This window comes from Hemibagrus wyckioides, linkage group LG17, assembly GCF_019097595.1.
Source record: "Hemibagrus wyckioides isolate EC202008001 linkage group LG17, SWU_Hwy_1.0, whole genome shotgun sequence".
Taxonomy (NCBI): domain Eukaryota; kingdom Metazoa; phylum Chordata; class Actinopteri; order Siluriformes; family Bagridae; genus Hemibagrus; species Hemibagrus wyckioides.
The window spans coordinates 10,728,625-10,753,327 of NC_080726.1; the positions used below are offsets into that span (position 1 = coordinate 10,728,625).

The 24,703-nt window shown below is 39.2% G+C and overlaps 1 protein-coding gene across 1 annotated transcript in view; it reads left to right on the forward strand.

The window, feature by feature from the left end:
- Positions 1-24,703, forward strand: part of gbe1b (glucan (1,4-alpha-), branching enzyme 1b) — a 134,647-nt gene that overhangs the window by 66,107 nt on the left and 43,837 nt on the right. Inside the window, exons 8-12 of the mRNA XM_058413302.1 lie at positions 6,192-6,307; positions 6,624-6,751; positions 10,252-10,350; positions 19,916-20,026; positions 23,112-23,283. Of these exons, the coding sequence (XP_058269285.1) occupies positions 6,192-6,307; positions 6,624-6,751; positions 10,252-10,350; positions 19,916-20,026; positions 23,112-23,283 (626 nt within the window). The remainder of the gene's footprint in view (positions 1-6,191; positions 6,308-6,623; positions 6,752-10,251; positions 10,351-19,915; positions 20,027-23,111; positions 23,284-24,703) is intronic.

A 24,703-nucleotide genomic window follows, 5' to 3' on the forward strand; every position in this document is an offset into this window, starting at 1 on the left:
CCTGTGTGAGTGCCTGTGTGAATGTGTGAGTGACTGTGTGAGTGTGTTAGTGCCTGTGTGAGTGAGTGAGTGAGTGTGTGAGTGAGTGAGTGAGTGTGTTAGTGCCTGTGTGAGTGAGTGTGTTAGTGCCTGTGTGATTGAGTGAGTGCCTGTGTGAATGCGTGAGTGACTGAGTGAGTGTGTTAGTGCCTGTGTGAGTGAGTGAGTGAGTGAGTGCCTGTGTGAATGCGTGAGTGACTGAGTGAGTGTGTTAGTGCCTGTGTGAGTGAGTGAGTGAGTGCCTGTGTGAATGCGTGAGTGACTGAGTGAGTGTGTTAGTGCCTGTGTGAGTGAGTGAGTGAGTGAGTGAGTGAGTGAGTGAGTGACTGTGTTAGTGCCTGTGTGAGTGCCTGTGTGAATGTGTGAGTGACTGTGTGAGTGTGTTAGTGCCTGTGTGAGTGAGTGAGTGAGTGTGTGAGTGAGTGAGTGAGTGTGTTAGTGCCTGTGTGAGTGAGTGTGTTAGTGCCTGTGTGATTGAGTGAGTGCCTGTGTGAATGCGTGAGTGACTGAGTGAGTGTGTTAGTGCCTGTGTGAGTGAGTGAGTGAGTGCCTGTGTGAATGCGTGAGTGACTGAGTGAGTGTGTTAGTGCCTGTGTGAGTGAGTGAGTGAGTGCCTGTGTGAATGCGTGAGTGACTGAGTGAGTGTGTTAGTGCCTGTGTGAGTGAGTGAGTGAGTGAGTGACTGTGTTAGTGCCTGTGTGAGTGAGTGAGTGAGTGAGTGTGTGAGTGACTGTGTGAGTGTGTTAGTGCCTGTGTGAGTGCCTGTGTGAATGTGTGAGTGACTGTGTGAGTGTGTTAGTGCCTGTGTGAGTGAGTGAGTGCCTGTGTGAGTGAGTGAGTGAGTGAGTGCCTGTGTGAATGCGTGAGTGACTGTGTGAGTGTGTTAGTGCCTGTGTGAGTGAGTGAGTGAGTGAGTGTGTGAGTGAGTGTGTGAGTGAGTGTGTGAGTGAGTGAGTGAGTGAGTGTGTTAGTGAGTGAGTGAGTGAGTGAGTGAGTGAGTGAGTGAGTGAGTGTGTGAGTGAGTGAGTGAGTGAGTGAGTGAGTGAGTGAGTGAGTGTGTGAGTGAGTGAGTGTGTTAGTGCCTGTGTGAGTGAGTGTGTTAGTGCCTGTGTGAGTGAGTGTGTTAGTGCCTGTGTGAATGCGTGAGTGACTGTGTGAGTGTGTTAGTGCCTGTGTGAGTGAGTGTGTTAGTGCCTGTGTGAGTGAGTGTGTTAGTGCCTGTGTGAGTGAGTGTGTTAGTGCCTGTGTGAGTGAGTGTGTTAGTGCCTGTGTGAGTGAGTGAGTGCCTGTGTGAATGCGTGAGTGACTGTGTGTGTTAGTGCCTGTGTGAGTGAGTGAGTGAGTGCCTGTGTGAGTGAGTGAGTGCGTGTGTGAGTGAGTGAGTGCCTGTGTGAGTGTGTGAGTGCCTGTGTGAGTGTGTGAGTGCCTGTGTGAGTGTGTTAGTGCCTGTGTGAGTGAGTGAGTGAGTGAGTGAGTGCCTGTGTGAGTGAGTGAGTGAGTGTGTGAGTGAGTGCCTGTGTGAGTGTGTTAGTGCCTGTGTGAGTGAGTGCCTGTGTGAGTGAGTGAGTGAGTGAGTGAGTGCCTGTGTGAGTGAGTGAGTGAGTGAGTGAGTGAGTGCCTGTGTGAGTGTGTGAGTGAGTGAGTGCCTGTGTGAGTGAGTGAGTGCCTGTGTGAGTGAGTGAGTGAGTGAGTGAGTGTGTTAGTGCCTGTGTGAGTGAGTGAGTGCCTGTGTGAGTGAGTGAGTGAGTGAGTGCCTGTGTGAGTGAGTGAGTGAGTGAGTGCCTGTGTGAGTGAGTGAGTGAGTGCCTGTGTGAGTGAGTGAGTGCCTGTGTGAGTGAGTGAGTGCCTGTGTGAGTGATTGAGTGAGTGCCTGTGTGAGTGAGTGCCTGTGTGAGTGAGTGCCTGTGTGAGTGAGTGTGTGTCTGTGTGAATGCGTGAGTGACTGAGTGAATTTGTTATTGCCTGTGTGAGTGAGAGTGTGTGTATGTGAGAGACTGTGTTTGTGTATATGTGAGTGAGCATGAGAGTGTGTCAGTCAGTCAGTCATGGCCTCCATGTCCATGCTTTGATCGATCTACCACAAACATTTGCATTCAAGTAATACAATAATGCTCCTCATGTCTCTTCTTATTCCTTACTTATCACCAGAGGCAGAGTAAGCTCTCTAACCTGCCTCTCACTCGCCGCCCCACTGTGAAGCTTTTTCCATCATTCCTTTAATGATAAAATTTGTGCAGTCTACCAACATTTGTTCCCTCATTTCCTATTTACTCTGCTGCTCTGAATGGCCCTTGAATCTCTTTGCACCCACTGATTCAGATTCATTACTAAATCTAATTCCTGCACCAGCCAGCTTCATCTTGACCCAACCTCCATCATTAAGACCTGCTCATCTATTATTCTGTGCACCATTTCCCACCTCATCAGTAAGTTCCTTGAATCAGGTTCTGCAACTCTGCCCCTAAAATTGTTGTGGTGACAGCAATTCTTAAGGTTCTTGAACACTTCTAACCTCCCATTTGGAAAAAAAATGCTTAAAAAAAAAAAAGAATAGAGTGGTGGCCACCCAGCGACTGAATTACCTTGCCTCTAACAACCTCTTTGAGCCTTTGTAATCTGATTTCCGTCACCTACCTAGCACTGAGACAGCGTCTGTCACTAATGATCTGTTCTCGACAGACTCTGCTGCTCTTAGTATCCTCATTCTGTTAGACCTTACTGCAGCCTTTGACACAGTAAAATGAAGAAACTTGTTCAAAACAACATTTCTTCGACTCTTAAGGGCACAGAAATGCTGAAAGATAAGTCTCTGTATTACATATACTTCTTTGCAAGCTTCACTGGGCTTGCGTAAGAAATGTTTTACCCCTGTGAGGTATGTTATTTGGTCTAAGTCTATTGGCATTTCCGTGTTCAACTTATACAGCAGTCAGTTTTTGCAGAGGGAATTTCTGATCGTTTCACTTCTGAGCTTTTTGCAATGCTTCCTTTACCATTAAACAGATCGCTTCTATACGGAACCAGCCTCAAAAGGGAGACTTTTGCATTTTGTTATTAAACACGGCCAATTATTACATACTTTTGATGAATATTAACTCATCGCAAAACCTTTCAAATGAAACTAATACTTTTCGCGAACACACAATGCCGCAACACTCCTGTGATTTTATCTTGATCCTTAAATTTTATTGTGTCACCACTTTTGAAAGTGGTTTGTTGGTCTTTTCCTTTGGTGTACAGAAGTGCAAACATAGCAGTGCGGAGAACCAATCAGATTGCAGCTTTAAAGATTCTGAAGCCGCTGGCCAGTTAAGCGTACAAAGTGTATCAGGGGCTTTGTAGGCTGTGAACAGTGTCAGAGGCTGAGACAGCCTAGAGGATTTCTATCGACGGAGTACCCAGGTGAGGTACAGACAACATCAGAAGGAAAAATATCTGAAAGATTGTCCTAACATCTGAACAGGAAGGACCTTGCTACTGTACATAAATCTCTTTCCAGCACATTTTTGCACCTACTTTACTTGTAGTTTCTCCTCAAAAGGCATGATAGAATAAACAATCAACCTCATTTCACCTGCATCTGCATTTGTCATGTGTTGTTAATGACATGTTTTGGATCTGTCAGCAAAGTGGCCTGAAAAATATTAGTACCAGTGCACATAAAATCTATGAAGTGTTTAATTACCAGTCACAACTGTCACTGATAGGCTTCTTGTCACGTCTGTGTATTTTTCTTCTATATGGTGCTGTTGATCTTGATTCCACAAAAATCCACAATAGTTAATGTGTTAACTAAATTCTCACTGCCACTGAAAAGCTGGTATTCAGCAACCCAATATTTTTTACTGGTATTTAATGGCAATCAATTTTTGGAAGTAAACTAATGCCATTCAGAGTTTCTCAGCCTTTAAGAGGGCCACTTGCTCTCCACAGAATGCTGCTCTATTGATTAATAGCCATGCTTTAGGCTGTAATGCAGTGGTGTGGTTTTGTAGCGGGTCCACTGCTCACCGTAGCTATTCCCTCACTCTCTTGAGAACACGGTGTGCGCCGGCTCTTTGTGTGGTGTCAGACAGAGGCTAATCTATTCATCACACACCGGCCGGTGGCCGCTTCAGCTCCACGCTTATCGGATCACTTCAGGCCCCTCGCTGGGGGAATGGGAACTCGCTGTTCACACCTCCTTTTATAAAAGCAAACCAGGGATATCTACATCAGCAGTTTCAGCAAACGGCAATCTCTCCCAGCACCACTCTACCCCCTAAAGCAGGACCAATTGTGGAAAGCACAACTGCACTGAGAGGAGTGTGTGTGCATGAGTGTGTGTGTGTGTGTAGATGGGTGGCGGGAAGAATTTGTGCTTTCCCAGTATGCTTGTATCCATATATTTGATTTAACATACATGAATGTACCTGACTAGCTCAGCAAGTCAGAGAATGCTGAGTGTGCCGTGTGCTGAGGCGACGGTGCATCACACGACTCTAGATGATGGTTTGGGGCACCTGATATTGTATTAATGTTATCTGATCCCTGACAATAGCTCTGCAGACTTGCAGGTGGGATGGTGAGTGTCAGATAATTGAAAAGATGCTGCATTGTAATATTTTATCACATTCTGGTCGCCGGCACCTTTCTCGATCTTTTTTGAACAGGGTTTGAGATCACACAGCATTGAACACGTTTTAGGTGATGCAGGAACAGACTTCATGTTTCTAGTCGCTGTCATGCTTTAAAATGAACAGTCAAGGACAGCATTTAGACTCAAAACGCTCACGATTTACAGACGAGATACATTAAGGACCCTTTAATTTGCTGTGCTTATATGGATGAGATACTTTAACCTATTTTATGTGCATCGTGCATAACAGTCAAGGACCCTGGCCATCACATTTTAGCAGCGTTTCCATGGCAACATGCCCATTACTAAGGGATTACTCATGGAGAGTGAAGGTGTGGAGGATTCTCAAAATGGTTAGTCACAAGTATCTACCGGCCGGATCCTACCGCTACAAGATATGGATTTCTTTTTTAGTTTTTAATTTTTTATGTGCTAAAACTTATGACTGAGGTAATTGATAGAAGTTTTGACGCTCACCAGAATGATTACACCATTCAGTATAAAGATTTTACAAGCAGCAAAAGATCTTATTTTTCTACTGAGGACATTTGAGACTAGAGAAGGGAAAGATTTTTTTATCGGCTTTGAAGGTCCCAGAGTACACGGTTGTTTCCATCATGCTTAACCAGCCAAACTGAGCAAATCTTTTGGTTCGAGAACTTTTTGGTTATTTTTTATCATCCTGGCCACTCAGGCAGAACGCTATAGAAACACCACAATCTCAGTGGTGCTGCACCAATCAGGTCTTTATGGTCTAAAGTGACCAGATGGAAGTCACAACTCAGTAAAAGGTACACAAGTACTCAACTAGACTTACCTAAATGACTCTCAGGCCTGATGACCACCTATTTTTCATAGTGAGGCATGGTGGCGGTAGCATCATACCGTGGGGATGTTTTCAGCAGCAGCGAGGCTTTTTTGGATTGACAGAAATATAAACATTAAATTTACAAAAACATCTTTACAGCAAACCTGGTAAAGTGTTCAGTCCTCGGTTTGCAGTGTTACCTCAGCATGGCTTAGCTGCCATGACAATGGCCTGAAATCTACCACAAAGAAAGGGTGATTTTTGGGCCAGTGTTCTATAGAAATGTAGTAACTAAATGAAAATTGAATCAAAGGGTTTCTAAATGCACTGTATGTGGAGTATATATTGTTCTTCTTTGAACACAGCATAATCAAAACTATGCAAGAAATGATCACAATGCTTTAACAAAGTTAAAGATTTCAGCCTTACTGATTGTATTGCCAGGAAATCTGGAACTGTAGTGTCTGCATTCTTTACCCAGAATATGGAGCTTTCCATGACATGCTAAAAATCTATCCTTTTCAGTAGATCTCAAAGGGTGAAATGTTGCATGACTTACAATGCCAATCATTTTGAGAGTCAGTTCTGCAATTGCTCATACAAAAACATGAGCTTGGAATCCCTGGTTCAGAATTTTTAGACACATAGGGATTTTTTTCCCAATATGGAAAAGCCTTATATATAAGCCTTATAACTTATATGTCTGTCTGTCTGTCTGTCTTCCAGCTGGGAGGTGCTGCGTTTTCTCTTGTCAAACCTGCGCTGGTGGATGGAGGAGTACCGTTTTGATGGATTTAGGTTCGATGGGGTTACCTCCATGCTCTACCACCACCATGGTGTCAGTATGTCAGAAAAACTTTTGTTTCCTTTAACTGGTACAGAGTAATATTGTGTACTAGTACCAATTATGCTAAAAATGATATAGAAATTTCGTTGAAATAGTTGATGAAGAAAAATTGGCAAATTTAGGAAAAAACATACAGTAACATAAAGTAAATAATTATTCTTTATTTATATAGAAATTATTCTATAATTTTTCTTTTTTATTTTATTATTAATAAAAAAAAATTAATTGAGGTCTATTAATCTAATAAGTATATGAGCTATGCAAAATAAAATGTACTTGTCACTCAATTTGTGTCTCCTTTTTAAATTAAGGTTCAGGATTTTCAGGATCATATTCAGAGTACTTTGGGCTCCATGTTGATGAGGACTCACTAGTCTACCTCATGCTAGCCAACCATGTTCTACACACCCTGTATGAGGACTGCATAACTGTAGCTGAGGTATGCTGAGGTTTTTTTGTGTGTGTGTGTGTATATATGTGTGTGAGTGTGTGTATGCAGTAAATTTATTCTTATTTGCACAGTGTATACTAGTTCTTGTAGTGCAGTGGTGCTGTTTCTTTCTCCTCATTACTCCTCACAGAAAACACTGCTATCATCCTAAATCCCAACAATGCTGCTCTTCTCGGTTCGCTACCCTGCTTGTCAGCAGAGCTACATTACTCTGTGTCCGCAAAGAAAGAATTAACCTACAGAGTCAAACAAGCAGAGCACGTTAAATTAGTGCTCAGTGGCAGTGTCTTACTATCTAAGAAAACACTGCTCATTTGACTCACTTCTTCCTGTTTTTTTTTTTTAATTAGTCAACAATAACTTGTTGAGATAGTAGCTCAGCTTTGTTTATGAACCCAACTAAATTAGATTTGTTTGTTTTTTATTTATGTGTTTAAAAAGTTGGTGCTGACTAGCTTGGCTCTGTTTAGCACGCACATACAGGTCCTAGTGCTTTAGGAAATAACAAGCTGATTATTATTAATAATAATAATAATAATAATATTATTATTATTATTATTATTATTATTATTATTATTATTATTATTATAAAGTAACAATGATTTTTATTCTTCTTCTTCATCTTCTTCTTCTTCTTGTTATGTACTGTATACAATAGTAAATTGGTTCATTTGGGATGCATCTGTCTTATACTGAAGCTGGCTGTACAGTTTGCTTCACCACTAATCAAAGGAAGAGTTGGCAGAGCAGGCTCAAGGACTTGATGCTAAAAGATCTGCCCTATAAACGTCCACTGTGAATTAAGGGAAAGAAAGTACAGATGAAGTATAGAAACTTGGTTGTCTCATAGATCCTAGAACGATGAGTTCGAATTCTAAATAAAATATAATATACAGTAAATTCTAAATAAAATAGCATATAATGGTAGAAATGTGATTGGTTTGGGGAATTTTAGCTGCTTAATTTTAAAAGGCATTGAGAAAGAGATGCAGTAAGCGAGCTGGGATGTTAAGAAAAGCAAAGTTCCAGCATGGGGAAAAGTTCATCCACTGAGTATTTGACATAAAGTTAGGGAGTCACAATGAAAGTGGTAGATTTGATACACATACAATGTGTGGATTATTTGCATAACAGAAAAATGAGCAAAGTGGTGGAGCAAAGTCGGAGGGAAACCTAATTAATGGAAAGGGTCGGACCAAGAACTGATCCCTGTGGAATACCTTTCCCAGCTCTGTCAGTGATTATGCAGGACATGAAGGTGATATCATTTAGCATTAAATAACACAAAAGCAGTATGTATTGGTTTCAGTAATACCATAAATAAAGGGGCAGGAGAAAAGAGTTAAAAACTAAAAAAAATACAGAAACAATAAAGCTGAAGAGGTCACTGAAGGCCCAGAAAAGTGTTGTCTTTGTTCTGTGCGGTGTACAAAACCCTGTTGAAATGGATCATAAAGATTGCTATTGATTAAGAAAGATTACAGTTAAGAGGCTGCAGACATTTTCAACAATTTGGCTGCGAAGACGAGGTAGGAAATAGGTCGATAATGTTTCAGGTTTAGCACTTTTCTAAGTGCTAGGAACAGAATCATAACCAACTGGCTTGATAATGAGGCAGTGTACAAAATAAGAGCACAGATGCCTGAAAATACTTGCTAATAGATGAGGCAGAAGCAAGATCAAACAGGCAGACGGATGAATTAGGTCTGTGTATTAGCTCAGAAATCAGATTAGAGTCAATGTGAGAAAAGACAGAGGTTTGTTTAGAAGGATATTATAATTCTATGAAGTGCTGAGTGGACTGAGGGGTACTGCTCATGTACTTCATTGCTTTTGTCTTTGAGAAATCTGAGCCGAAGGAATCGATAGAGGGGTGATGAAAAAGATGGGTGAAAATGTTTGGTGATAGTAGGAAAAAAAATGTTACAGCCAATACCATTAAACCCAGAAGTAATATATAATGAACAGCTGCTCGCTATAAGCTACTAAAGCCAGATTCCCTGTAAATTTACTCACGATGCCAACCAGTGATTTAAAAGCACAGACTTTTTAAAAGCACTGAGCAAGCGGGTCTCGCTTTCAATGGGACCACCTGGTCAAGTAAAGTATATCAGAAATAAAGAATATGATCAAGACTGAGCTGAGCTGGAGATTAAAAGATTAAAAAAGAAAAGAGGCTTGACAGCACTGATATTGCAGCAGGAGGTTTTAGAATTCATACAAGGTTAAGGAATGAGAAAGCAGGCAATAGCATTAATGAGACTTTCCTCAGATACACTGATTAAAGTTTCAGAAGCAGGTTCAAAATGGTTTACGTTTAGGGATTTTTTTTTATATATAATAGACAGAGCAGGGCTGAGGATGAAAGACACTGTAATTAATACCCTCTATAGTTCTAGAATAGATGAATTACTGATTTTCTGTCCATTTGTACAGACTGGGACAGTATATGGAATATGATGAGTTATGAGCAGATCTGGTGGAGGAGCAGTGGATGTACAAAAAGTGATGATTAGCATATCATAAAGGTAGCCAGAAAGTAAGGACAAGAGCATAAACAACAGAAGTTCTATACAAACTCTTTAATGAGACTCTCACATGTTCCAGAAAGAATTCTGACTAATCCTGCCAGTCTCTTTAGAAAGTTTAACTAGCCCAGTTTGTTTGTGAATCATATTTGTTTGTACTCGCTCCAAATATTTTCTAATGAACTCAGTTTGTTCTGGCCTCCAGAATATAACCAAATTATTCATTTAACCCACAGCAGCTCTACTCAGGATAAACTGGTTACTAAAGATAAATAAAGGAATGTATCACACAGCACCACTCAAGCACCCAGTGAGCTCTATGGTTAATGAATGTGGATGTTTTAGCCTGCAAGCTTCTATCTGACCACTGGTCAAGCCTGCAAGAAAGTAAAAACTGCCCACTCATGTGACTCATTTGTTCTTGGCATGTGTCATAGTCCAAGTAGGCCAATTACAAGTCGTCCGAAGTAACAAAAAAGAAACAAACAAAAAAAAGGGGGGCAAAGGGGAAGGAGTAGGCATCCCGAAGAAACCATGGGAAGCCTCATTTATGAACAAGGAACCTCTCACCCTGCTACGACTATGCTAGTCAAGCCACTTAGCCATACACCAACCAGTCAAGTGAACCGTAGGGAAACAACAAGAAGTAGAAATCAACAAAATGCAGCCATTTGTAACTTAATAAATGAGTAAATCTCAGTGAGAAGAGGGCTTGTAGCTGAATAAGTGAAGCAGAATCACCAGCGGTATACAGTAAATATGAAATGAAAGCTGATGAAAGATGAGACGAATATTAGAACAAACAAAAGCTAAGAACCAAATTGAAGTCATTGCAACCTACTCTCAGCTGGAGGCTAAATATTCCCGGGACTATTTTAGATGGAAATATAGAAGAGGTAAATCTCAGAAATCATGTGGCTGAAAATAATTTATACATTTTATTTGTTTTTCTGTTTTCAGGATGTGTCCGGTATGCCCATGCTCTGTCGACCTGTGCAGGAGGGAGGCTGTGGGTTTGACTACAGGCTGGCCATGGCTATTCCTGACAAGTGGATCCAGGTAAGTTTGATTTCTTTTAAAATCTCATGTGATTATAACAATAAACACTTACTGTACCTCCCTGATGCTTGACTGTCTTCACTGTAGTGCTGTGGTTGTATGCTGTCTTTACTGTAGTGCTAGGCTTGTAGATTATAAGAATCCTCTTAAATGTTATTAACAGAAAGGCAATGCTCTGAACCAGAAAAGAAATGACAAATTCCTTCCTTCCTTCCTTCCTTCCTTCCTTCCTTCCTTCCTTCCTTCCTTCCTTCCTTCTTTCCTTCCTTCCTTTCCTTCCTTCTTCCAACCCAACTGACTGTCATTAAGCTACAATTTATACACAACACTATATCATTTCCTTTAGTAAAGCAACTTTATTTGTACAAGATAGAAATAAAACTATAAATATCTATATTTTTTTAATTAATGAAAGTGTAATTATGAAGCAATGGGTAAATGAAATACAATCACGTCCTGGAAAAGTAGTAATATATTCGTAATCTTAACAAATAGATCATAAAAAGTTGCTTATGTTGGAGGCCGGAGTATTTCTGCCAAATCCAGTACACATGTTTTCTTACTCCAACACTACATGATTAAGTGAATTCTGAAACAAAAGAAAGTGATTTCCCATCAGCCCCATATCCATGAGAGAGTCATTGACCATGTTGCAGGTGGCAGTCATCGTGTAGACATTATACTCTCAGGATCGAGGGCCGGTGTCTGGCTTTTCAAGTCTTAGCGGCACAAAATGTCTAATTTCTCAAATGTTGGAAAAGTGTGATAATCATGTACATTTAAACGTCAAACCCCATGTTTTATTTTCATATAGACTGCTAGGCATCACATCACATCTCAGAGTCAGACTCAGAAAAAGTTTTATTGCCAGGTACAGCAAAGGGTCAGCAAAGAGCACTTTACAGTACTAGGAATTTGTCTTGGTGTCTGGTGCAAACATAAACACAGGTATGAGATGTCTGTACAAATGTACACAATTTTAGAATAGAGCTAGAATAAGTTAAATAAATACTGTATAAAGTGACATGCAGGAGAAGTCGTGCAATAGAATGTAAAAAGTGAAAGTGACCGTCCAAACATGTATACAGATGTGAGGTATGTACACAGTCTGAGTGTACATGAGATGAGTATTGTGTACAAAAGTGTGAGTTTTAGGTCCTTCCTTCCTTCCTTTCATTCTCTTCCTTCCTTCCTTCCTTCCTTCCTTCCTTCCTTCCTTCCTTCCTTCCTTCCCTCCCTCCATTTTTCTTTCTTTCTTTCTTTCTTTCTTTCTTCCATTTTTTCCTTCCCTCAATCTTCCTTTCTTTCTTTCTTTCTTTCTTTCTTTCGTCCATCTTTCTTTCTTCCTTCCTTCCTTCCTTCCTTCCTCCCTCCCTCCCTACCTACCTTCCTACCTTCCTACCTACCTACACACACCTACATAATTTCAGGCATGTCCAGGACGACTTGCCTGACCACTGGCATAAATTAGATGAAAAAATTTCATGTTTGTGTTTTTACCCTTTTGAATGTTGCCTTTAATCAGAAAACCCCCATTTCTTACCCACACTTAGTCTGAAACTGGCTGGTCCATCAGCTCACAATTAATATGTAAATATTTTACAACCAAATCCTGATATTCTTGTGACAACTCCTTGAATTTATTCAAGAGCAGAATGATGAGTTGGAGTTATTTGTGTGTTAGTGTTTGAAAGTAATAAGTAGATACTTGTCCTTCTCCCACATCCTTTTCACAGAATCTATGCCTAATTAAAAAACTGGGGAAAACTATTCAATTAACAGCCGTGTCACGTTTCCTGCACTTTTTTCTTCTTCCCTGCAAGGATCCTTTTGGATAGACTGATAATTAGAAAAAAAAAACCAAGATGTCCAAAAGCATACCTAAAAAGATTTGTATGCAATTACTGCCAAATGATGACCTTCCATTTTCTTCCAAATGTCAAGGAAATATACTGTATATTTACGAGTTCCTGTCATTCAGATCAGTACTGTAGATCTGTGCATGAATATGCTTGTGGTGTAAATCTATGGAGGCTTTGGAATAGCTGTGTATGTGCAAAGCTCATTAAAAAAAAAACAAAAATGCAACCGAAAAACCACAAACACGGCCACATAACTACAAACTATAGTTATAGAAAATAACAACAGCCAAACCAAATGTCCATTTTCTGATTTTCTTGGGGTTTAGTTGAGGTTGTTTTATTTGCTGTTGTGGTTTGTTCATGTGTTTTGCGGTTACCTGACCCTCACACGATACTAGGAGTTTCTTACTTTAGAAAAACCTCTCTGTTCAGTGACTGATTTGCGAATAATTTTTCTAGACAATGTTTATTTTTGAAACACTGAAGAGAGAGATTCTTGATACTGTACAATTTTTTACCTTAGCCTGGTACAATTTCATCTCTTTTTTTTAATAGGTTCAATATGTATTTAATAGTTATGTTGGAAATGTCAGAACTGTTGTGTTCTGTACAGTAGGAACACTGACGAGGTACATAGTAACTAATATGAAAAATATCACATTTATAGCACTTAATGGTAAGAAGTAGCATAATAAGAGTAAATATGAATAGAGGCTTCAGTAAATACATGCAATTGTGGCTAAACATAGTAGAATGATTCTCTATTGACTTTTAATAAAAGTGCTGTATCCAGACATTCTACCAATATAACATGTTGCCATAGTTACCATACTGGAAAGATAAGTCTATTTGCAGTAATGTAGGCTTGCAACTTAAAGCATTTATTATTTCCTTACTGATAGGTAACCTAGTCCTTTTCTCTACTTATACTATATAAACTAGATTAAATAATTCTTTTATATAATAAAATTGATGTAAAGCATATAGAACAGAGTTTCTCCCTCTTCAGAGTCCGAGTCTCTAGAGGAGCACAGACATGCATTACTAACCAAAGTACAAGACTTTTTTTTTTCCCCTGGATGAAGCAGCAGGTAGATCTCTTTCATTCCAGATGACCTCTTCCTCAGCTGCACACTGCTAGCCCATCTCTTTGCCACTCCCTCAGTGCACCAGCCCGTCCGCTCCACTGACTCACTCCAAGAGCCTGGCCTAGCCCCCATTTTTACTCCCACCCCCTTTTTTCTACATTTACTTCTTCATACAAAGTTGCCCAGCATGCAATATTTATTTAAGGCCTTTCATCCGACACTGCTATCGAATTTATTCTGTTTCGGGTACCTAAGAGACATTGCGGGCCAGTGCACTAAGACGGCCAAAGTTTTCGTGTGTGTGTGTTTGTGTATGAGTGCGTATGTTTGTGTATGTGTGCGATCGCTCTCTTGTGAGCTAGCGTATGTTTTGACATCGTTTGGAAAGGTTTCAGTTTTAGAAGCCCAGTAAACTTGCCCATGTCTCAAGTGAACAAAAAACTTTCAAAGTTTCTGACAGTGCAGATTTCATGAAAGCCTATGAGACAATCCTCCATTAATTATCTGCCGACTGGACAAAATCATTACAGACACTAAAATAATTAATCTGTGATATATTGAATATAGAGTGCCCTTCTTAAATATTCATCCCCCATGAACATTTTGTAGTGTTACACACTGGAACTCAAATAGAACTAGTTAGTGATCAGATACAGAGGGGATTAGTCAGAGACGCAACCGAGAAGCTAAAGAGTGAAGGTGCAATGATGCATACATATAGTATATATATATATATATATATATATATATATATATATATATATATATATATATATATGTCTGGATAAAGCCTGGAAACAAATACTAGTTTGTATAAATGATAAGTGTCTAGATGACCATTAAATAAAATTTGAAAACCAACTGTATAAATAGTAATACCGAGTTAAGTAGTCTTAATTTATCGCATATACATTGCTGTACAGTGAAATTCTTTCTTCGCATATCCCATCCTTAGAGGGTTGAAGGTCAGAGTGCAGGGTCAGCCATGAAGCAGCGCCCATGGAGCGGCAGCCTTGCTCAAGCCCAACGGTGATGGGTCTTAAACCCCGATCTTCCGATCAACAACCCAGAGCCTTAACCACTTGATCTACCACACTGTATATTTTAAAATATATATTTTATATATTAGGCAAATAATTCAAAGGAAATTGCCCAGAAAATGAGGACAGCCTTTACACCCTGGTGAAAAAGACACAGGGCAGTTAAGGGTTTGGAAGGTGAAAGTCTCCACCACTGATCCAGGATACGTGGTGATACAAAGGCATTGTGCAATACAGAGGCTCTCAGATATCAGAGAAGAACATTGCAGGCGCTCTGATGTTGAAGACCTGAGTTAGCATGCAGGTGTGTGGTTTTGAACCAGGGTGTGCAGATAACGTGTTGTAGAGCCCTTCGAGGTCCCAAATGCAAAGACAAGTGTTTTGAATTTGCTTCTTGCTTTAGGAGGTTATGAACCTGAAAGCATTCTGGATGCTCTGTAGAGGAGCTCCTGCATATTAATGCAGTCAAATCTAGGAATAACTACAGCTTGCATAGGAAGTTAAGCAGATTCTGATGCAAGAAATGAAAAGTCATATTGTTCTCTTGTGGAAAAGAAATTTGTAGGATTTGGTGATGATGTTAACCCTTGACAAATAACGATAATCCATTTTCTTTATAACAGGCTTTTCACCGACTTTTTAACAGTACACCGGGGGTCCGTTCTGCCTGTGGAATCGACTTATCAGACATTTTCAATCAGTAGTAAACAAATGAATTATTTTATGGCCACAAGTCTGTTATACAATTAGTCAGGACATTTTTGGCTTTCAGTGTGAGACATTTTTACCTCCCTTCAGATAACCTTACACAAAATTTTTGTGTTTGGAGATAACACCTACTTATGAACAAGCACTTGGGGCATCTCAGAGAGCAGAAATGGGTTGATATCAGCATTTACTTTGAAGATAGAAACATTTGTGTGAAAAAACTATTTGGGGTATTTTTTTTAGAACTTTTCTATTAATACTTTGTCCCTAGTAGGCTAGGTAAAAAGACGGAAAACTACAAATTCTTCAATGTCTGAGTGTCTGTTTTCATATGAGCCATTACACACCACTGTGGAGTCTGCTTACAAAAGTTAAACACAGATAGAAATAGGAAAAAGAGACAAAAAAACAATAACAATATTGAACTCTTGGAAGAACAGATGGGTTTTAAGATCAGATTTGTATAAGGAGAGTGTTTCAGATTGTCTTTGTCTAAATCCACACCGAGATTCATAACCATGTGTGCTGCATGGGCTTGAAGGTTGTCTGTGACGATTGAAAGGTCCAGCAAAGGAGAGTTTTCCACTTGTAAATGTATTACACAGTGTCCAGATTCAAGGAATTTAGAGTATTTACAGTTTATTTAAACGTGTTTTTGGGAAGTGAGCTCAAACCAGAGAACCTTGAGTAAAACAAATGTAAAACTCACAAAGACAGTAACAAAAGTAACATGATTGCATTAAATCGTTAGAGAAAGTCTTCCATGAACAACGGCATCAAATTCTAACTCGCATTTTATTTATATATGTATAAAAAGAAATTGAGATAAAGATTTAAAAGAAAAGTATTTTAGATAGAATTTAAAAATAAAATAAAAATAAGACACAAAAATAGAATAATAAGGAAATGAATGCAATGTACTGTACAATAAAATGGGGGGGGGGGCTGTACAAGGTAAAGTAATAATAAAAAAATAATAATTTATTATTGGGGAAAAGAAGAATAAAATCAGTCACATATGGCATGTGAACACAATGACTGATGTGTAAAATGAGTATGAATATACTTTTGTGTAAAGTGCAAATGTTTTTGCAGTGGATGGGAAGTTATTTTGCATTGTGTATGTTTGTTTAAATATAAAAATCTATATAAAGCATATTTGTTTAAATCTAAAATATTGTATATTTGTACAGTCTGTGTATTTGTATTCGGTTCAGTTGTACTGAAAATTATACCAATTTTTACCTTGATGACACACACACACACACACTCCCATAACCTTTCCTGATTAATCAGACTTCTGTCCCTGCCAGAGTAATGCTTGTTCCCCTCATCCTGTGTGAAATTAAGATGTCCTATTAGGAAAAGCCGATCAGGCATGCAGCACAAGTTTGGCCAGATTGTATCTGATTACCACTCCGAAATTCTATTGCTTCTAATGGATAATGTTACAAAAGCCCTCTAATTTAGCAAGCGCCCTTCCCTGCAGCCCTGGTAGATTGAAATGTAATAGAAATAATTAGCTAGAGACTGGAATGAGGTGTATTAGCAAGGACGGGAAGAAGGGAAACGGTGTCTCTTGGTCCTGCGGAGCAGCTCTGTATATAAGTCACCACTGTCTAGAGCGCTGTCTCGGTCTAATCAATTCTAATATTATTATAAATTACAGTATGTCTCTGTTTTATGTCAATAGGATAGGATTCCCACACAACAGGAAGTGCAATTCAATCTGTGTGTTATGTTAATTGGTGGAGATGAGGGTGGTGTATAGCAGCAGGAGATAAAGACATAGAGGCTTCTCCCATTCAGGCTTTTCTCTGCTAGTCACCAGGGGTCCTGATTCTCGAACTGAAACTCTTTGGACTTTGTCCCATTTTTGTGTTTTCAAAGTAATTGCTCTCAGTGGGCTTGCGCATGAGTGAAGTGCAGTGTGATTATTTTTTTTTTTCCCTTCCTTTCACTTTCTAGCCCTGGGCAAGCAAAGTTTGATGATGCTAAGGTTAAAGTGGAAGTAAAGGGGAAACTCTTGGCATGTGTTTTTATTAAGAGAAGTAAGAGCTGTGGATGAACTCTATGTTCAGTTCAATTTTATTTGTATAGCGCTTTCAAGGGACACTGTCGCAAAGCTGCTTCATAGGAAAAAATTAAAATTGTAATTTTTAGTTATCCCTAATGAGCAAGCCAGAGGTGGAGGTGGCAAGAAAAAAAAACTTCCTGAGAGAAATGAGGAAGAAACCTTGAGAGAAAAGGGAACTCGTCCTCATCTGGGTGACACCGGAGAGTGTGATTATAAATAATTTCCTTTCTAGAACTGTACACTATATAGTCAAGTACATTTGTGTAACCGGGGGCAACTTATAAGTATGAGTATCAGCACAATTTCTGAATTCATTATAGTTTTATAGTAGGTACTGTGTGTATAAGGTCTTGAGAGTTTCTCTTCACTAGTTGGGTAGCATGTATGTTTTCTTAGCTAAGCTTGAGTGTAAGACCATTTTTAAGAAAGGATTTTACAGATCTAAAAAAGGCTTGATTTCTTTTTTTTTGTTTTATTCCAACTAGTTTCAACCAAAGTTTTTATGCTCGCTGAGAATGTCATGAGTTTTACACGATGGAGTTAGATGTCAGGAATGAGCCTTTTTCATCTGATCTTAGCATTGTGCATGTAACTATCAGACCCTGAAAGTCTTCTCTGATCTGCTTTCTGATTCATTACATTCTTACCCCAGCTGCAGGTCCAGCTTAAATCAGCCAGAAATGAAAAGTTATATGCTGCGGTGGTTACTGAATGGGCCGCATAAGTTAAGCATTTTAAACATCTATCCAGTGTTTTTACTTCACAATAATCCTGCAATATTTTAAATAGAGTCATGTCAGCAAGATCAGCATGTATCAGACTTGTGAATATATATGTCCCTCAGAGCTCTCCGTCACGCAGTAGCTGGAAGATGCAGACATGGCCTTCTTCTAGTCCTTTTGTTGTGCTTGTTTGCGATTCACCTGCTATCTAATTCTCTTTCATTCCCCTATCGATTGTGCATTTGTGGGGTAATAAAAAGGTTTCCCTGTGTGTCACTCTCCTGTCCATTTCTAGTCACGATGAACACAGACACACCATCAGGCTGACAGGATGCACACACCTTTCCACTAATCCTGATAACTCTGAGTTCAACTATCATGTCAGAAAAAGTTCATCCCTGTTGTAAAATGTTTAGACAGCAGTTTGGGTGGAAAACAGTTTGGAAAATCTAATCTGTTTTAAAAATCCAAACAAATACGGTGTGTCTTGTGTGTTCCTTACAAACCATATCCCCAAAACTCATACGCCCAGCCGCTTAGACTACAATGTATGAATGCTAGTCCAAGATGGGGAGCTTTCAGAACATGATTGACAGCAAGCAGAGACACCTCATTTTCCTCATAAGATATTGATGGTTCACACGAATTGTTTTCCACTCATACAAACAGCCTGGGGCAGCCATGGAGACCCGAACTGTTTCATTAGAGCTGATATTTTATCGACTTAGAAATGTGAGGAACACTTATGCTACGCTCAAATACGGTTGTGTTTACAAGGCTTTTCCATATAAACAGCCCTCTCCTGAGGTATTTACCACATCGTAAGTTCGAAATTTTGCTAATAGTTTGCATAGTTTATAAGTTTCTATGCAGGCTGCGAAAGTTTGGTTTGCTAAGCATTTGCATGAAGCTAAGTGTGATTACTGGGTAATTTTGGTTGTATGTAATGTTTTCTTAGCAATTTATCCACATGTCTGAGGGAAAAGTTAACATTCTTGTTAGTTCTGTCTCATTTCCAGTGTCTGTCAGATTTCAATTTTTCATATAAAGGACATGCTTGCTTGCTGATTTTGCTAGCTAGTTTATTCACCATGCAGTGTGTCTGTATTTCCCAGTGCTTTTTATTTAAAGATATTGACTAAAGACATCCCCATGTTATCCATATGAACACTCTTCAGATTATGCTTTTAGCTTAGCATGAAGTAAGCCTTTGATGGTTTTGTACTGGTTTTTAAGCAAACCTTATCATTTCAAGCAAGATTGTGAGATAACAAATTTACTAAAATGCTGAATAGATGAAAAATATAATAATGTGTATATCAAGCCTGTCAGTTCTATATAATGTTTTGCCTGTTGCATATGAATGAGGAAGCTACACATACAGATGGTAGATTTATAAGATTGTAACACGATTTTAGTCGTACAGATGTTTGTTGTTCCTGAGAGTCTTGTTTCCAGTAGTCACAAACCCAACTTTCACGAGTTCAGCAGTGTGGAATTTACACAGTGGGATCTCCAGCATGGGGCAGGTGTAAAATGCATGACTGACAGTGCTGCAGTGCTGGTGGTGGGTAATTGTGTCCAGGTAGTAATAATGAAATTCCATGCAGACATATAGACAAATACTAGGGAGTTGTTTTTGAACAAATGCATCTAGTAGCAGTTTGCAGTCCACATTTGGATTGTACGTTGCTGTTCAATAAGAAAGCAGTGTTCATTCGTCATTTGCAGAGAAGATTTTATTACTTTCCACCATCTCCTCTACTCCACTGTAATCCTGACCTTGAGGCACATTATCGCTCAGTGGAGCTGCAGTAAGACTGCCGAGCAGGGGACCGCAGCAGGGAGATGAAAGCTAGCTCGACTGAAATCAAAGACACAGCCAAATGCCTGTGTGTATTAGACCTGAGAAGGAGCGCATGGAAAGAATGGGAAGTAAGGATGAGAAGCGTATATCCATGAAGCAGTGTGGGATTCAGGTCTCCAATCAGAATATAAAATATTGTTTTGCTTTCTCCCCCCCAAAAAATGCGATGTATGTTCTTTCTTTTGCGTGTTTTCCCCACAGATCTTAAAGGAAGTCAAGGATGAAGACTGGAACATAGGCAACATCGTGTACACTCTGACCAACAGGCGCTACGGGGAGAAATGCATCGCGTATGCTGAGAGCCACGACCAGGTAGAGCCTCCGTAACCCTCATTCCCCAGACAGGGCCAAGAGGACCAAATGTAATCAATGTGTTATTTGGGATGGAAATTGGTGTCACCATAGGTTGAAGGACTCTAGGGGAGAGGGCTGAATTAGAAACCAACATGTCTGCTTCATTTGTGCACTTACACGATCCACAGCTTTAAAAAAAAAAGTTATTTGCTTTCTTTTTATCGTCATGAGACAATGGATACAGGTGCTCAAATCCTAGAGGACCAGTTTAGCACTCTTATACATGTAAAACCTTGGAAACCACCACCTTGGGACAGTTACAAATTCCACTCGTGTCATATAACATGGAACAAGAACTCCAGTGTGTTTCATAAGAGAGTGAGATCAAAATAGAGTGGAGCCTCGGCATACGAGTTTAATTCGCCCTGGAGGCAAGTTCTTAAGGCACAAATTTGTATTGTGAAACAAATTTTCCTATAGAAAATAATGTAAATGCAGATAATTTGCTCCAGCCACCTAAAAATATCACCAATATTACCAATACGACGTGTATATAAACTGTATGGCTGCTTACAAAGAACTGACCCAAGTCAAACATTCCATTTCAAGGGTCCTCAAAGGAAGTCGTGCCACCAAGCTTGGGCTAAAAATGGAACAGACCACCCACGCCACCAATCGGTTAACAGAAAAACGTGGGGAAAATCACCTAGCTTTTGAACGCATGCCGAAGGCAACGTTGGTAGCATGGTTAGACTCTTTCGAAACAGCATTCGGTAACTAAAGAAATTCGTAAATTTGTAAACTTGCTTCGGTTGGCTTCACTTGGCTTGCCACTGACGTACACGCAACCTAGCCGGTGTTTGGTTCAGTTCATTCGCATGGCGAAAAAAATTTCATATGCCGATGAAAATTTCTTGCAAAATTTCAATTCTTAAGGCGAGAATTTGTAAGAGGGGGCATTCACTTTATTTATATAATATGCTAAAGCTCCGTGAAGCAAATGATGAGGTAGAAATGGACCGTGAATGGGAACTTTAAAGATGCAAGCATCCAAATTAGTAACCGCAATTGAAAATAATTAAAGCCCAGTTTTAGGTGCTATGAACATGTTGTGTTTTGTTTTGCTTTTGTAATAGTGCATTCTAGCATAGAGGTGCAAATTAGTAATAATCAAAATTCTTTTCTCAGAGTCTATATTGTAATCCATGAAAGTGTTCTTTTCTGCAGCTGTGTTTCACTCTTGTTTATTTGCAAAGCCCGATAATACTGATTGCTGCTGCTCAATATGCATTACCTCAGTGAATATGAGCTAAAACTTGCATTAGTGAAGCACTCATCAAATTTGCATTTCCAACTTATTTTATGTGTTTGCGTCTAAGCTAATTTGCTCTTCACTTTTCCATTCTTCTACGTTTGCCAGCTTACTGCGTGCCAGAGCTACTGAGAAAGTGAAAGCTTTATCTTCCCTCTGTAGTACACAGGAAGGTCTGCCATGTCTTTTTAAGCCGCCAGTCTCACAGCGTTGAGGAGTGTCTCAGAGGAGGGCACTATCTTCTCAGCTGGCTACAGGAGTACATGACCACCTGAGCTTAGTGTAGGAACACAGATGCTCCCTGAGGCTCAGAGCCAATCAGAGTTGTGCTTTGCGCTGACCGTAACCTTTGTGTGCTCAAATCTCAAAGCATGTCTCTGCTTTGTAGTCAGTATTTTTTCACAAGTGTGCCACTCAGGGACCCACTGCCTCTTGTTTTAAGTTATCATTTTCAGACATATTGACGGCTTAAACTAAATGTGGATTATTTTCCCCACTCACTTTTAGCTCTGATCACTGTCAAATTCACTGTCAAAAGCTTCCAATGTAACCGAATCAACATCCTTATTAATATGTCAAGCTTAGAGGCACAGTGAGAAATAGTATTAGAGCTTGTAAGTTTGCAAATGAAGATGACAGTATGGGAATGAACAATAACGCATGGCACCAATACTCTTTGCCTTTTATTTTTATGACCATCAGGATTTTATATGCCTGTCATTTGCTAATCATTTGTTCCATCAGGAACACAGTTACTGAGTGATTGTTTACGAGGAAGGTTCTTTTTTCTGTTTCTGTAGGAATAAAATTATCAGGACTAAGTGGGAATTTTAGGCACAGATGCAACTTGAGGATTTTAGGATTTATTTTAAATAAATAAAAACTAAAAAAAAACGTTTACAATATCATCAACCATTTTACATTTTTCTGTAAGTAATAATCAAATACAAGTAAAGGAAGAAAATTAGAATGAAAATCTAAATTATAGTCTTGTGTAACTAAAAAATAAAAAGACCTAATTGCAAAGTCTCATATTCAAGGCCGTAAACTCGGCTACTGGCAAAATATGCTAGTGAGATATAATTCTTTATTAGCAAGCTAAATAAATCCATGCTAAAACCATGACTGTTTCTCAAAGCAGTAATTTTGGTGTTTCACTGCAACGTGGGTGAATACTTATGCAATCACTTTCAGATAAATGCCAGTAAATGAAGGCATTTAAGAGGAGTTAACAGGCTGCCCCACTACACACTGGACAAAGTGGAATGGCTCATTACCAAAATGATTTTTACACCCCCCCCGACATATCAGTTCTGTTTACACTTAGAGGCACAGAAACATCAAACATCAAGAAATACAGATTATGTGATGACACAAATTCGAAACTCTTCCCACTCAAATCCGTTCTTCTGAAAAGATTTGATTATATTGACTCATTTTATCAAGTGACTTGAAATATCAAGACAGAGTAACTGGTTCATACGTTTTCCCCACCTGTAGCAAGACATCGACTGATTTCCCTAGCTGCTCTGATGCTCTGACTCCTTCCAAATAGCAACTTGTCATGTGTTTAGACTTACACATGATCTAATCCTTTTTTTATCAGATATTATCCAAACCCATCTGACTGCTTAGCTTGACAGCAGGTTCAATGCAAACTTTGTATCCTAGAATCCAAGCCTTGCTTCAGTGACAGGTGACACTGATAAGCTTGGTTTCATAATCATTTCATAATCACACAACTAATGTAGCACATGTGTTCACTTCTCATCATCCTGTGCTTTCTGACAGGCTCTGGTAGGAGACAAGACCCTGGCCTTCTGGCTGATGGATAAAGACATGTACACCAACATGAGTGTCTTAATTCCTATGAACCCTGTCATTGACCGGGGCATTCAACTGCATAAGATGATCCGGCTCCTGACGCATGGCCTGGGAGGGGAGGGCTACCTTAACTTCATGGGTGAGTCTATACAGTACACAGTAGCTAGTCTGTTGTTTTCTTTTAATCTGATTATTAAGACTAATTTCTAGTTGAAAATGATACCACTCTATCACTATAATTTTCTTGTAATTAGAGAGTCTTCCAAGCAAAGTGTTGTAACTGACTTCTATCATTTAGGTAGAATTTAACACCTAAATATAACCTGAAACTCGCTATTAGCTTTTCAGCTGCTCAATTAGCTCATTACACATCTATTCACTGGATAGTTTAACATGGCATTTGTAAGATCAGACGTTTCTTTTTACCTGAAATTTGTTCAGTGTCACAGAAACTCACTGTCTTGCTGCATATGCGTCAAAGTGCACCATCCCCTGTTAATCACAAGTATCACCAATTCTAGTCTTTACACTACACAGATTCTCGTCTTTACATACATTAAATTTCCGCATGTAAAGAAATCCCTTGCTGTGTGTTAGATTCATTTTCTCATTATCAGTATGCATTTAAAGTATTGCTTAGAATAGTACACTGCGTATACGTTCTACATGCGATAGCACCACTACGTACTGCTTAAACTTTGCATTATAATGGCCACCGAGCTTATTGTTATGATACGGAAACCACAGCTAAGCATGGATTACTCTCTCTCTCTCTCTCTTTACTATCTTCTCACATAGGAAGTAGACATATTCTATACGTTCTTGCATGGTGTTCTAGCCCCACCTACTGATCAGGTGAATGGCCCATCGGTCATTGATGAGCACGACTACGAAGCATCTGAAATCAGGCTGAATTTATGCAGCGTTTAGGTAAAGAGGGTCATCTGAATTTCTTGAAGTTATGACAGGCATGCTGCGAAATCACAACGTGGAGACAAGTAGGAACATACTAGTTCATTTCAACAAATCTTGTTTATTTATTCGCTATTTTTGCCAAGAGTATGGCTGTCTTTATTTACCAGCTGTTTGTTATTCTTCTAGTCACGCCTCTTCAAGGTGTATAAGGATACATGCCCTTGAAGAAAGAAAAAAGTGGAAAAGTTTCCAAATAGAATATTTCCAAGTTTGCGTCTGAATATCTGTATGGAGCTGATGTCGGTCTTGTCTTACCTGGTGATCTGCCAGATTTTATGACGACTGAATCAACACCAACATTGCATCTGAACTCTGGAGAATTGTGGGTTAAACTTAAACTTAGAAACTTTAAAAGAAAGTAGTACCTAATTAATTTAATTAGAACCCTTAGATTGATTACTGATCATATAAAGTAAAAGATCTTAGCGTCTACTACATTAAATAGACACTAAGCTGTAAGAGTGTGACAGTGATATTAACAGCAGATGACCTTAGGTTTAATTTTAGTAATTAATAGAAGGTATATTATTATTTGCGCGGCATGCTAATGAACTTATAATAATTAGATTAAATGCGTACTAATA